The following is a 14694-nucleotide window of genomic DNA, read 5'->3' as shown; positions in this document are numbered from 1 at the left end:
TGATGGGCATTTGCGTTATCAAAGTACGACCAAACATAATATACTATCAGTGCTAAGCAGAAGTATACTAATTAGATAGTAGTAAAATTATATTATATTAATCGAACGATGACAGCAACTAGCTGCTTCCCAGCTTGCTGATGTCTAAGCTGGCGCAAACCGACCATGTGTTGCTGCTGCTGACCATCGTCGCCATGTAAGCGCGGATGACACAAGCTAAGGCTACTCCAATCACAGCCCACCCAGGACCCTGAAAGCTGTCGGTGCCCCTCCTGCTTAATTTACCGACAGTCGAGGCCCTGTTCAAATTTTTTTATCAGGATTGGTGGGAAATTGCTAGTGCTGTAGACAGTACTTCGACTGAACCAGCTTTGGAATTGGCGTAGTTTGGTATCTCCTTCATCCACTTGCCAGCGGTGTGTTATCCTACGCAATGCTGGGCTGCACTGATAGGAACATGTGAAATGATGGTATAAGTGTTCGTAAAAGTGGACTTATGGTCGGGAGACAAGGCTTTCATTATCGGGCTATGTCAGAGAGCTCTATATTAGTAACGGGAGAGAATAATCGCTCTTTTTGCTTTAAAATAAAGCCCAGAATGAGCTTGTATCGAGCCAAGTCTACCTATACATTGTCTCCTGCTATACCCGACATTCATTATACGAACAGTTGTGCCGATGATCTAACTAAAAGCTTCCCCAGTAATGAAGATTGTAGTCTATTCCACCAGGACGCCAAAGGGGTGCAGGAGTATAGACCGGGATGGGTGACGCCGCTGTTGACTAGTTAGCCTTTTGTTCAGCGGCACGGACATAACAATCTGACTTACTTCCATATCCAGTGCTCGGTAAGGCCCATGTTGGGGTTGATGGAGCTTGCCAATTGGTCGGAGAAGCCGTAATAGTATAGGTGCTAGTGTATGTATACGGCGACTCTCCAGATTGCAGAGTTTGAATGCCGTCATTTTCTCCATAGCTGTCATCTCCAGTGCCAAAGATATTGCTGATCTTATTCACGACTGTTGTACCAGTCTCAGTCCATACAGAGAATTCCTCCACGGTGACGTTTGTTGCAAAGGTCAAGTCACTGGCAAACAGATACAATGGTGGGCGGAGTGCTCCATCGGCAACCGATCCTATGTTTATGCCTGAGTATGGGGCTGACTTGACTGAAAAAACGGGTCAAAATACCTGAAAAGTTCTTGAAAACAAGGTTGCTCAATGTCACGGAACCGGTGTCAGGCTCCCAAGTGTTTTGCCAGTATTGGTTGATGTCCAATCCGTACAGGCTGTTCAGGGACCGGAAGTTTTCAAATGTGACATCTCTAACGTAACCAGATCCTCCAGGATACGTCTTGATGAATGCGATGTTGTTGCCCTGGATAATGCTGATATTGCGAGCTTCCTGTTTCGCATTATTAACTACCAAGACGTTTTACAAACGAACAACTGATGAGACCCACAATGTTGGATATTTCCGCAGATACGTTGAGACTGCCAATTGAAACACCGGAGCCTGCTTGGTTGCAAACCAGGTTCTCGACCAAAGCATGATGGGATGGACTTTTCACGGAGACACATTCGTCACGGTTCGTGACCTGTCATTCGTCTAATTGTTAGCCCCTGTTAGATCATGGAGATATGGACTTTCTACTTGCCTCGCTATCGTGGATGTAATAGTTGGTGCCGATGGCATCAATCCCATCGTAGCTTCCTAGATTAGCACCGCGGATGGTAAGGTGGTATGCCTCCAAGTTCACAGCGAAATCAAAGACGATGTGGAACTTGGGACTATCCACAAGGATCAAATCATGCACAGAGGCATTCGTGGGCGAAATAAGCCTCACAAGTCGAGGGCGGTCGGTACTTTGAAAGCCCATCAGCTGTGTTTAGAAACAGTTTTCAAAGAACTCACTTTTCCAAGTTTCGATAGATATATCCTTGTCCTTGAAATGCACCAAGCCCGTTGGAAGAATAGAATTCGAAATCGACAGCTGCACAAATTGAAAGCGAATAAGCCTGAGTAATGTCTTATCAAGAAACGGAGGATAAATCATACCGTTCACAATGACGAGCACATCTAGTAAGAATTTTCCGTCACCCTCGCCGTTGATAGTAGAGTTTATTATTTGCTCTCCAGCAAACCCTTGGAGTATCAACTCACGGTCGACTGTCCAGTTTCCACCATATGCCGTGGTGATCAGACCGTCAAGCTGGAATGCCCAATTGGTTCCATTACTCAAAACAACACTTCGCTTGATCAGATAGTTGCCTTCGGGGATAACAAGACGACTTTTGGGGTTGTTCAGCACACATTCGCCGAAAGTGGCTTCAATGGATGCTGCAACATCGGTCTGATTATCGGCAACACCACCATAATCTAGGATGTTGCACTCAATGGTCTTGTCTTCAAGATTGGTTGTTGGACCGACCGGGCCAATGAGCTGACCAGCCGTGAGGCCAGCTAGCAGGGAGAGGGGAATTAAGGAGGGTAAACGCATTGAGAACTTCTAGATGGAATGTTCACGCGGTTTTCTATCTTGTGTGGGAAGAAATATATTGTAGACGGGAGAAGCGTTCATCAAAAGAGGCTGCGAAAATTCGACTATATTATTTATATATTCTTGGTTATTGCTATGCGTCGCATCATGCATGCGTCCAAGTACTACGTGATACTTGCTTTCTGCTACGACACAAGCTACCATAGCACAGAGTATACCAGAAGTGGACCCTGTCAGGCACATGCCTCCAACTTCAGCTTTTCTTCAGAAATTCCTAATTTAAGGGCGCATTGCAACATGAAAGCAATATATTGACGTTGTCTAGTATATGGCGTGATTAATTTATATTGATATGTCTACTTACGAGATCATGATAGAAGAAGTGTGGTTTTGATAAGGGCGTTGTGGTGTTTGTATGCCCGGGAAGCACATCATCGGCTGACGGAATTGCGTTGATGCAGCGGGTTAAACCGAACCTCCAATTACCCGAAGTCCAAGGATTAGAGCTTTCCCTATAGGTGGAATTTGCAGTAGTTATCATAGTGCTAGCTCCTGCTTGTGAGGTATTTCCTTATCCGCCCATGCGAGGGTAAGTGGTCCTAAGCGGAGTTCAACAGGGGTCTTGGACAGCATCCCACAGAACTCTTTCTTCCTTTGGGACTTTGCATTTCTTACCTTCTTTATCCACGAGTTACAGAGACTTTGGCGCAGTCTTGATCTACTTTGCTTCTTTCACAACCATGGCGAGTAAGAAGAACGTTCTGTTGTTGATCGCAGATGATCTGGGGAAACAACTCAGCTGCTACGGGGACAATACATCCCAAACGCCAAACCTCGATCGGCTCGCAGAGCAGGGAACCAGGTTCGACTATGCATTTGCAAGTACGGCATCCTGCAGCGGTAGTCGCTCTGTCATCTACACCGGTCTTCACACCCACCAGAATGGACAATATGGGCTTGCGAGCCACCGTCATCATTTCGTGACATTTGACCACGTGAAGAGTTTACCGCATCTCTTGAATGAAGCCGGCCACTGGACTGGTATTTTGGGAAAGGTTCATGTAGGACCATCTGCTGTTTACCCCTGGCAGCTGCGCAAGGAGAGCGATACCCGCGATGTTGCTGTTATTGCCGACCAGGCCAGATCGTTTTTCGAGGAAGCAAAATCCAGTAACAGACCGTTTGCGTTGACTATCGGGTACCACGATCCTCATCGCGACCGAACTCGTGGTGGTTTTGGGAACACGGATGACTATGATCCTCGAATCACCAAACTTCATCTGGAACCCGAAGATGTTCCAATTCCCTCATTCGTCAATGATACCCCCGGTACTCGCTCCGAACTGGTCGAATACTACAAATCCATTCATCGTCTTGATCAAGGTGTCGGGTTTGTGCTAGATGCTCTGAAGGAGACTGGCCTAGAAGACTCGACCCTCGTCATCTTCGTTAGCGATAACGGCCCGCCTTTCATCAACTCCAAAACAACACTCTATGATGCGGGTGTACGACTTCCTTTGATTATTAGAAAACCAAACACACCTCCTGCAGTTAGCCCAAACGTGATCTCCTACGTTGACATTCTCCCTACTATTCTTGACTTCGTCGATCACCCCGAGGTCACCGATCCGGAGAAAAAGCGACTGGGCCGATCCCTTCTACCTATTGTTGGAACTTCCAACGGGTTGCCAGATTTCAACCAGACGTTTGGCTCGCACACATTCCATGAAGTAACAAATTACTGGCCCACACGTTTCATTCGCGATCGTCGGTACAAATACCACCGCAATCTGGCTTGGCGGTTGGATTTCCCTTTCGCAGCTGACCTGTATGGATCCCTCTCTTGGGAGGATATCCGCAATTCAAGCGACACGGACATTATGGTCGGTGGACGGAAGTTAAGAGACTACTTCTTCCGCCCCCCAGAGGAGCTTTATGACTTGGAGGTGGACCCAAAAGAGGTTCATAATCTTGCGAAGGATCCAGCGTACACAGCCGTTCTTGAAGACCTCAGGTCGCGATTGGAAACGTGGCAACGCCAAACGGAGGACCCATGGCTGTACAAGGATGGTGTCTCTGTCTGGTTTGTTCGTTACCATTTACCAGCTGGTTTGAGAATACCTGATCGCTTGGACTTTGACCCAGAGAAGCCGGGCAATAAGAGCGGACCGATAGTCCCGCATGATATCGCATGGGGGAACGAAGCTACGAGATAGGATTATCTCAATTTTGTCAATGTCAGCTTTACTCCTAGCGTCATTCGTGAGGTCGATGGAACTCTATATATCTGCCATTAGTTTTCAATCTTAAACGAGACACATTCCTCGGCATATACCAGCCTTAGTAGGTCAGATGTGTGCCAATTATACACTCACGAGTCGAAATAAATACTATATACCTGGATTCAGGTATATCCTGAGAAGGCCTCGGGCTTCTCGAGAAAGTACTTAGTGTTTCAGGACGGGAAGAACTATACATATTGGGGAGATATACTCCGTACGTATAATGACCCTGCAATTTGTTTTGATACAGAAGGGTTCAGAAAATGAATACAAACCAGCAAAAGACACCGTGTCCTAATCAACATAGCAATGGCTTTATCACGTGTACCAGATCAAAACCTCATCTTATTTGGACGGGCCGGTTGAACGTGCTTGGAACCCATGACGGATTACCTCTATGCGGTTCTCGACAGCGGAAACCCGATCAAACCCCATTTCAGCGTGGTGTAAGCGGGAGATATTTCAGGATAGGAGAGCGATAAAACGGCACCTACGAGATTACACATCATGAAGCTACGGAGAGAAGCAAACCCACGTACGGCGCCCGAAGCCTTCGACCGGGTAGGGAACAGGAGAGAGCACGTATTCGTGAGGGAGTTGCCTACGAGCGTTCTGATTGATTAGTAGATTCCGGGAATAGCTTCATGTTAGACTGGCGGTATTTGAATACGCCACATTTTATAAGCATATCACAGTCTGATGGCTTGCCCTGATCGCAGGCCCACAGCAAGAGGGCCCTGGCTGCCCTAGATTTGGGTACTCATTTCTTTCTAAGTCACAAAAGCTCCACGCCAAGTACATGGCTTCCAGCACTCTTTGGCAGGGGCTTTTTCTTGAATCACTTTCCATTGTCGATTTTCTTATGCAACTTGATATGTATCTTGGCTATATGAGTAAGCATTACATTGTAGACATATTTTTCGGAAATTGATAGGCGAGATTCAGGTATAGTTAGATAGTTAACAGTGGCAAGGATATGTACTAGGATTTCCTTGGGAACCTCGAACAGACATCGCGCAACAAAGACAAAGAAGTACAAGCCAACGTGACGCAATCACAGCTAGGCTCTCAGGGCTGACGAGCTTCCGACCGTCGAGATATCCTCTCCAACCTTCTCTATTCGCTTGAGAGCAACGTAATATGGCCGATTCGTGTAATTGATAAAGGTGTTCTTATTCCAAGAAAGCTGCGCATCGGGGTCAACATCGGATATCTACAAGAAGCGAGTGTTAGTCAATGTGAATCTCCATAAGCACGAGCACTATACACAAACCTCAAATCGTAGCAATAATGCAGCCAACAGTTTCTTCATCTCTGCAATGCCGATATGCTGGCCGATGCAATTTCGCTTCCCATTGCCAAACCAGAGGCCACAGCGTTCCATCTGTATTTGCTGATTATGAGTTGCTTCGATCCAGCGCTCCGGCCGGAAGGTATCTGCATCATGGCCGTAGACACTCTGATCAGTGTGGATTACCCTGAGCAGGCACCCAACCTCTGTTCCGCCGGGAATGAAATATCCCGACAATTCCATACCCTGAGTTGGAACGATTCGTTCTAAGTGCAATGCTATTGAAGGAAGACACCGCAGACCCTCCTTTGTGACAGCATCAAGGTACGCCAACTTTGAGAGTTCCCTCAAGGTGGGCATGTACGACAACTCCCCGGAGCGATGTGCATGGTGAAGTTCTTGTTGCAGACGGTTTAGGGAGTTCCTGTGCTTCAGTAAGTGGTATATTGTCGTGATAAGAGTCGAATTCACCGTTTCCGGGCCAGCTATCACAATACTCGTTATCATGCTCAGGAGGCGCTCCCATGCCATTAGATCTGGTCGCTCCTTTTGGGCTGTGATGAATGTGTCCAACATGTCATGCTTTTTCACCGTAGGTAGACTGCGTTGTTCGTTCTCTCGTGCCCTCAGTAAGTCCAAGGCCATGGACACCAGTCGCCAGCTTGGACCAACCAGCCAGCTAAGCGCCTGTGCCGTATATGGAACCACGGTAGTGAGAGGAAGAAAGCCGGTGGCGAGCCTGGTAAGGAATCGCAGAACGGGCTGTACGCCGTCTACCACTTCATCGGCATGTTTCATGTAGTGTGGCGGAGTTGAAAAGGCCATTAGAGCAGTGATGTCATGGGAAAAGTACTCAATCCACTTGGTCAGGTCAAATTGGTCAAGCTCTTCAAGCTGCCGCATTAGCTCTAAGGTACACTCGTCAAGTTCAGGCTCGTATCTCGAGACGGCGCTGAGACTGAATGAGTTTACGACTGCTCTCTTCAAAGCAGTGTGCTCGTCTTCATTTAAGATTGACTCTATTCCTGTTACATCCTTGCCACGATACCAGCTGCTGAAAACCTTGTATATGGACCCCTGGGGAAGTATTAACCACGGCTCTATTTTGCCGGTTTGTACATTCGACGACTGGGAAATACCTTGCGAAAAACTGGATTAGTTCCGTACACCTTTGGCACGTTGGTCGCATCCGCCACGCTCAGGCTATTCGGGCCAATCCTGATGACGGGGCCATGTGTTTTATGCCACTCTGTAACAACCTCTTGAAAGTCTCCTTTCCAGTATCGGTATACTCGCCACCACCCTGTGAAAGCGGCGATGAATGGCCCAGGAAATGCGGACAATCTCAGATAGACATGAACACTGCGGGTAATGAAAACGGCGCAAGCCGATACAATGATTGCGAGAAACATGACTTTCGCAGGGAGGGCCAGGGTACAGATATAGATGTGTATACTGTGGGAGTTCGTTTGCAGTGGGTGCAAGTGAACAGATTAAGAGTGTCTATATCTGGACTGACAAATATAATGGGTCAGTTAAACATGTAGTACTTTCAAAAAACCCGGAAATTACCTTCTCTCCATTTCATCTTCATCCAGCAGGCACAGTACAGCTGCCGAAATTCGAATTTGGAACCACATCACAAACGTAAGCGCACATACCGCGGTGTGACAAGTATAACGCAGTTTCGGGACAGCGGAGATAATCTGATCTGTTACAGCACACCTGCAATGGCAGTCGGACGATCACACTACCTGATAATGTGGCTTGCCTGAAGGTGTAAGCCAATACAACTGGGCGCCAGCCAGCCACAACACAACAGTAGGGATGTTGTAATTTGAACTCCTGAAAGCTATTACAGTGGTATTAAAATCGCACTCCGGAAACAATGTTACAGATACACCACATCACATGGTAATAGTAGATACCAGTAATACGCTTTCAATAGCTGAAACCAATCATAGATACAGCTTAATATTACTACCTCTGGCCACTATTTCTAATAAATAGTATCTGAGGCCACCTGGCGTTTAGTGGGGAAGAAATAGTCGTTAAGATCTTCTATATTGCTTTTTTCCCTGACCGCTGACACGGAAGTGACAGCTCAATTTATTGAGTGTATGGGTTCCCAGGTCGCCAGGTCATACGTATTTCCATTCTTACTAGTGTAGGATCTGGTTGTTACTAGTACTGACTATCAGAAAAATTAAACTGTAAAATTACATTGTCTTACCAGGTAATAGACCTGGCAAGGTCTTATATTATTAGAAATTTTAGTTAATTCTTATTAGAAGATTTAGTAATATAAAGTAATTCCATAATTAAAATTAAAAACATCCAACCTGGGGAGTTTTGGTTATAAATTACTGTATATATATCAGAATTTTTTAATTCTGTACATATATTAGATTATAATATAAAATTTCTAATTATATTTATTCATTTCTAGTAGATATTAGTAAGTTTATTTTTTAGTAATATAATTGAAATAAATATATGTCAAAACAACATGGATACAGATAGATCTCGAGGAATTGTAAAGAAGTTGACCAAAGGGAATTAAGTTAGTAATGTATATAGAGACTAGCATATTGGATGTCTTGCAAACACTAAAATCCGTTACATGAAAGCCTGTCAAGTAACAGTCAAAATTAGAGTGGTTATACCTGACCGTTATACCTTAACCTAACCTTAACCGTAACCTGACAGTTAGGTTAAGGTATAAGAATCCTCTTAACTGTATAATTAAGAATAGATTATAGTTAAAAGATTATTTTAACTAATCTTGTCTACAGGTTAAGAAGGTCAGATATACTCAGAAAATTAATAATTATAAATTAATTAATCATTTATACAGTAACTTTACAGAAATAATATACTAATAATAATATATTTTTAATTACTATATTATTAGAATAGGTATTAATTAAATTAATTATTAATTAATAATAATTAGATTCTCTGGCTAGCAGCCAGTAGCCTAATAGCTCCCGTGTTAGACTTTTACAAATAATACTAGAAATCTAAATATAATTATATTAGATTACTAGAAAGAAATATATAAATTATTATTAAAATTATTTTTTATATTATCCTGGTCAGTGGTCATGATAATAAGAAAATTATATAATTTAAATATTTATTTATATTTAGATATATATAATATTACTAGACTAAAAAAAAACTTAATCTTCTTTTTTTTAATAATATTTTATTTTTAAAATTATTATTAAAATTATCTAGATTCTTATTCTTATTAATATAAAAAATTATTATTAGCTTATTATCTTCTTAATTTTTAATTATAAATATAATAGAATCCAGAGAAAGATTATCAAGAATATTCTAATATTTTTTAATAATAATAAAATAATTAATATATATCTAGAGTATAAGAACTTTAATAATTTTAAAATATAAATAGCTCCAGTAATAATAACAGATATCTTAAAAATTATTAAAAAATATTTAATACTGATATTATTAATTATAATAATTAAGAAGTCTCTAGCTATATAATAAAAAATAAAAAATTAATTATAATTAAATTTCCAGTAAACAAGAATATCAGAATATCTAGTAATTTCTAGATAACTGTTAATATAAGTATAATTTTAAAAATAATTAAATTAATATTCCAGTCTTTAATAGTCTATATATTTTTAATATTAAGATAAATCTTAAATTTTTTAAATATTATTATAAAAAACAAGAATTTCTAATATTTTAAAATATTATAAAAGACCTTATCCAGATCTGAAAATATACTAAAAACTGAGAATAATATATTAATAACAGGATTCTATTAATAATAAAAATAAAAAATTCTTTTAAAAATAATTTAATATTTAAAATATTAATTAATATTATTATCTAGCTAGGTATCCTTCTTAAATTTTTTAAGTTTTAATATAAAATCTAAAATTATTATAATTATATAGATATAATTTTTAATTTAGTAAATCTAATAATAATATTTATAAAATTTCTGAATTCTGATATATATTCTCCAGATTCTAAAAATTTTTTTTTAAAGTACCCGCTTCCGTGCCAGCCGGTTAATAGACTAATTAAAATAATTAAAAAGATTATTATAAATATTATAAATGTTATAAATTATAAGTTCACTGTTCTTTGATAAATAAAAAATAAAAAAAAAATATAAAAGTTCAAGCAGGTATTTTAACTATTTCTATTTTATAAAAATAAAATAAAAATAATTAATATTATCATGATCCCAGTGCTGGATAAAATTCTTAATAATTAAATATAATTTAATTATATAATAAATTATAAGATAAATCAAGTTCTATCAGATTTTATAATTAAAAAAAAATAATATATTAAAATAAATTTTAATTATTAAGTAAGCTGAAACTTCTCCTAATATTAAAAATTTATATTTATAAAATATATAATTTTCTGAATCTATAATCACAAATCAGAAAAATAAATAAAAGAAAATAGATAGATTATAAAAGTTATTTTTAAAAATCTTCTACAGATAACTTCTAGAATATTCTATATAAGATTTTTATAAATAATTTCTAGAAAATCCTGTAGAAGTCTTCTACAAATAATTTTTATTATATATTTTTTTAATTATCTGGAAGATACTAGAAGAGATCTTTAATTTTTTATTATTATTTTTTTATATATATTTAACTATTTTATTCACAGTCTTAATTCAGAGTTTCTAAAGAAAAATATTAATAAAAAGCTGAATAATATAAATTAAATAAAAAATATAATATTAATTTTAAATAATCTTTACAAGATCAGAATTTATTATAATATTATAAAAATAAATATCCTGGCTAAGCTGAGCCCGGAGTTTTAATATAATAATATTAAATATAATATTATTATTACTAATATTATTAGTAGTTACCCCTAATAGCTGGTAAATAAAATAATATTTTTATAAGATTTTTAAAATAGTTTTAGCTAGATTCTTACTAGTATAAAATCTAGATACTGGTTAGAAATCTAATAAAATCTTATAATAATTTATATTTTTTATCAGAAAATATCTAGTTAAAATAAGAAATATTTTTTAATCTAAATTAATTTAATAATTAATTATAATTAATATACACCCGCTGTCTGGAAACTTTAATAATAATTAAATATATATCTTTTTAAAAGCTCTAAGAAATACTTTTTTATTTATATCTAATAAAAAAAATAAATATTCAGAAAAGTACTAGAACAGTAAGATTAATTATTTATTTAAATTAAATATATTTAATAATATAAAACAGCAGGCAGCAGGTAATAAAAAAATATAATATTTAATTAAAAAATTTTTTTTATTATAAATAATAGAAACTTAAAAATAATATAGCAGGTATTAATAATATTAATTTACTAGAAAATTTAGAAATTTTATATAAAAATAAAATTTCTAGATTAATATTTTTAAAAATACTATTAGTATTTATATATCTGTAATAATTCTTTATCTAATATTTATTTAATAATTTATTTAAAAATATATTAGAATATTTATTTTTTACAGCTTTTATAAAAATAATAACTCATAGAAGTAGTCCTAAAATTATTAATTATTAAATACTATAAAATATACAAGTATATAATATAGAAAATATAAAAAATTCTATTAAAAAATAATATATTTTTTTAAAAATAAATTTATACTATTATTATCTTTTCTTAATTAAAGTAAAAGAATAGTTTCTAATCTTATATATAAATCTAATTAAAAACAGTTATTTACTATCAGTTATAAAAGATAAAGATTTTTTTTAAAAAAATTAAATATAAAATAATTTTCTGATACTTTGTAACACACTTAATATTAAAATTTTAAAAAAAAAGATAATATAAGTTAAAAAACTACTTTCTATCCAGGTATTATAATTTATAAAGATCTGTAAAATAAAGAAAAAAAATTTAATAATATTTTCTAAGAAAAAATTTAATAATTATAATTAATTTATAATAGATTATCTATCTGTACAAGTAATCAAAGAAAATAAAAAATAAAAAAAACTTAACTAGTATAATATTATTTTGCTTTTAAATATATATTAATATAAATATAATTTATTATATTTATATATATTAGAAATATTTAATAATAATAAGTTTTTATTAGAGGCATCTTTTAATCTTATTTATAAATAAGATTTTACAGTATCTAGTAATTATTATATAAAATATCTCTAATATAATAGATAATTAGATTTTATTAAGTAATATAAATAGAAGTTTTATAAAAATATTTTATAATTATTATAATAATATTATTATTAATAAAATCTGTAAAAGTCTTTTATAAACCTTAATAAAATACTGCTTAAATTTTTAAATTTATAATTAATAGAAAATATAAATTTCCAGATAAACTAAATAAACAGAATAGTATAAAATATTATAATTAAATAATACAAATAATTTATAGTATTTAAATCTATTATAAATACTTAGAAATCTTTTTAAATTTATAAAAAAAATAATAAGTCTATTTATTAATATATAAAATAATTTTCAGAGAGATTTACCAGCCTGGAGAAGTAGTTTAAAAAATATTTATAATTTATAAATAATATATAATTAAAACAGAGTTATAAATATATATATTTATTATTATTTCAGACTGTAAGAGTAGCTTTTTTTTATAAATTTAATTTTTATTACCACCTGAGATAACATTAGATTAAATAAATTAAAATAAAATAAAGTATACTGTTTTCTTTCTTTTAATTATTTTTAGAATCAAGAAGATTAGTCTTATATTAATTATCTAAAAAAATATAAACAGTCAGAATAAATAATTATTAATTTAAGTATACTTTACCTATGCTACAGTCTAAAAGAGTATAACAGATAGATCTTAATATTAAGAATAATTAAGATAGTTAACTATCTTATTTTTAGCTGTTCCGCAGTTAGGTATAAGAAACTCTTATACCTAACCATTAACCTGACGACAGGTATAAATTTTTCCATTAACCTACCCTACCCTGGCCGTTAACCACTCTAGTCAAAATACATCTCTCCATCCTACTTACAGGATATACAAAGTACAGTACACACGGCTGGGAGCCGTGCATAGATCAGATGCCTGTTGTACTACCCAGAACCTAAATATGTTCTTCACGACATCACCACCAAGGTAAAGCATTGGTGTGTGTGGTCATACAATCTTGAGCGGCTTCCACTGAGACCCGATGTCAGATACCGAGCCATCCGCGATGTATGCTATTACGAGGCTTTATCAGGCAAGTTTATCGAACATCACGACCCAGATCTGCAACTTCCTGCCAAAGGTACACCGCTAGTATGTACGGGGGCTTGTGAAATGTCCGATCCTTGCGAAGGGCGCTGCGACCACCGGACTTGAATATATGATGGATCCCCTCTATTATTGGGGTAACCCCAGTACTCCATCTGTGAGATCTATCTGCAGCCACCGTTTTGAGTATCCACTTTATATTGAAGTCATACATTGATCATTAAGGCCGCCCAGGTGCCTTCTGAAATATACAATGGCAAGTGAACTTTAATTAGGATACAGAGCGTCACAGGGGATAAAAAGGGTGATAGATGAAGATCCCAATGACTTTTCCCTCCACCAGTGGGCCCCGGAGGTTGGTCCAAGGTTGACCAAGAGCAGTAATATAGATGCAGCATCAAACATATGAGAATAACGCTGGCATGGCAAATATGCTTCAATCGCGCTAGCTCATTGCGGTTTGCTAAGTGGATGACTGCGCGGTGTCAGATACATCCACGTGACACGTGCATAGGGACGGAGATTCAGAACTCTTCACCTTCACCAAATGCTGGTTACGGATGAGAACAAGAGGTACTCGTCCTATTGACCTTCATATGCTCCGGTGAACAAGTGCATATCAAATGCACACCGCACAACGCATCCCATGCAGGACAGAGTAAAGTTTCAATTAATACCCACCCACCTGATACTGCCCGCGCTGTCGAGTGTCAATGACCCACTAAACTACGAGGCATTTCGTACTATGTAGAATATGTCTTCTACATACAGGAAGAGCCAATGGCAATAGGTGCAGTGGGGAAGGTTACACATCGAGCCGGTGAACAAGGATATTGACTCATACATACCAGGACGCTTTCACTGCTCCATGTGACATATGTCACGGGGAATAATATGCAGTTTGTTTCGGACTATTCATACGACCCGGTGACGCATCAGTCCGAAGTGATATCTGCTGCAGGAGATTGCTCTGATATTGAGACGTGGACACAAGTGCTGCCATCCAAACTTGTCACGTAGTGGCTTGCTGAGTATGTAGGAAAGCAATGATGATTAGCTGAACATGTCGTTATACCAAAGTACGAACTGCGAAGCTTACTTTTTTTTTGATGTCATTCCTACGTTGTATCTATGTCTGCATGCATCTGAACCTGTGTGGGTCCCCAAATTTTGAACTTCTCGGGCAAGAGCGGATTTGACGGGTATGCATTAGGCTGCGAAATTGAGCGGCCCCTGTGGGCGATGATTCGGATAAGAGGGTCTTGCGCTGGTACAGTAAGACCCGTAGAAAGGGATTGTTGTGTGGTAGACTAGGCATTGGTAGGAGTCCTTGGCTGGACATATAAAGAGAAGACTGCCC

At 36.8% G+C, this 14694-nt stretch overlaps 4 protein-coding genes across 4 annotated transcripts; 1 reads left to right on the top strand and 3 right to left on the bottom strand.

Moving 5' to 3' along the window:
- Positions 1-686: 686 nt before the first annotated feature.
- AKAW2_12038S (uncharacterized protein) lies at positions 687-1551 on the bottom strand (the record flags this gene model as incomplete). The annotated part of the gene is made up of 4 exons (XM_041684589.1): positions 687-775; positions 830-1135; positions 1191-1404; positions 1447-1551. The coding sequence occupies 4 exons, from the start codon at positions 1549-1551 to the stop codon at positions 687-689; spliced, it is 714 nt and encodes a 237-aa protein (XP_041538758.1).
- A 79-nt stretch (positions 1552-1630) lies between these two features.
- AKAW2_12037S (uncharacterized protein) lies at positions 1631-2500 on the bottom strand (the record flags this gene model as incomplete). The annotated part of the gene is made up of 3 exons (XM_041684588.1): positions 1631-1865; positions 1915-1993; positions 2059-2500. The coding sequence occupies 3 exons, from the start codon at positions 2498-2500 to the stop codon at positions 1631-1633; spliced, it is 756 nt and encodes a 251-aa protein (XP_041538757.1).
- A 740-nt stretch (positions 2501-3240) lies between these two features.
- Positions 3241-4716, top strand: AKAW2_12036A (sulfatase family protein; the record flags this gene model as incomplete). The annotated part of the gene is made up of 1 exon (XM_041684587.1): positions 3241-4716. The coding sequence occupies one exon, from the start codon at positions 3241-3243 to the stop codon at positions 4714-4716; it is 1476 nt and encodes a 491-aa protein (XP_041538756.1).
- Positions 4717-5842: 1126 nt separating this feature from the next.
- On the bottom strand, positions 5843-7485 carry AKAW2_12035S (uncharacterized protein; the record flags this gene model as incomplete). The annotated part of the gene is made up of 3 exons (XM_041684586.1): positions 5843-5995; positions 6056-7150; positions 7213-7485. 3 exons carry the CDS (start codon positions 7483-7485, stop codon positions 5843-5845), a joined length of 1521 nt encoding a protein of 506 aa, XP_041538755.1.
- Positions 7486-14694: the final 7209 nt, after the last annotated feature.

Source organism: Aspergillus luchuensis, chromosome 1 (genome assembly GCF_016861625.1).
Source record: "Aspergillus luchuensis IFO 4308 DNA, chromosome 1, nearly complete sequence".
Lineage (NCBI taxonomy): Eukaryota > Fungi > Ascomycota > Eurotiomycetes > Eurotiales > Aspergillaceae > Aspergillus > Aspergillus luchuensis.
This window is presented reverse-complemented; position numbering and strand designations above follow the sequence as displayed.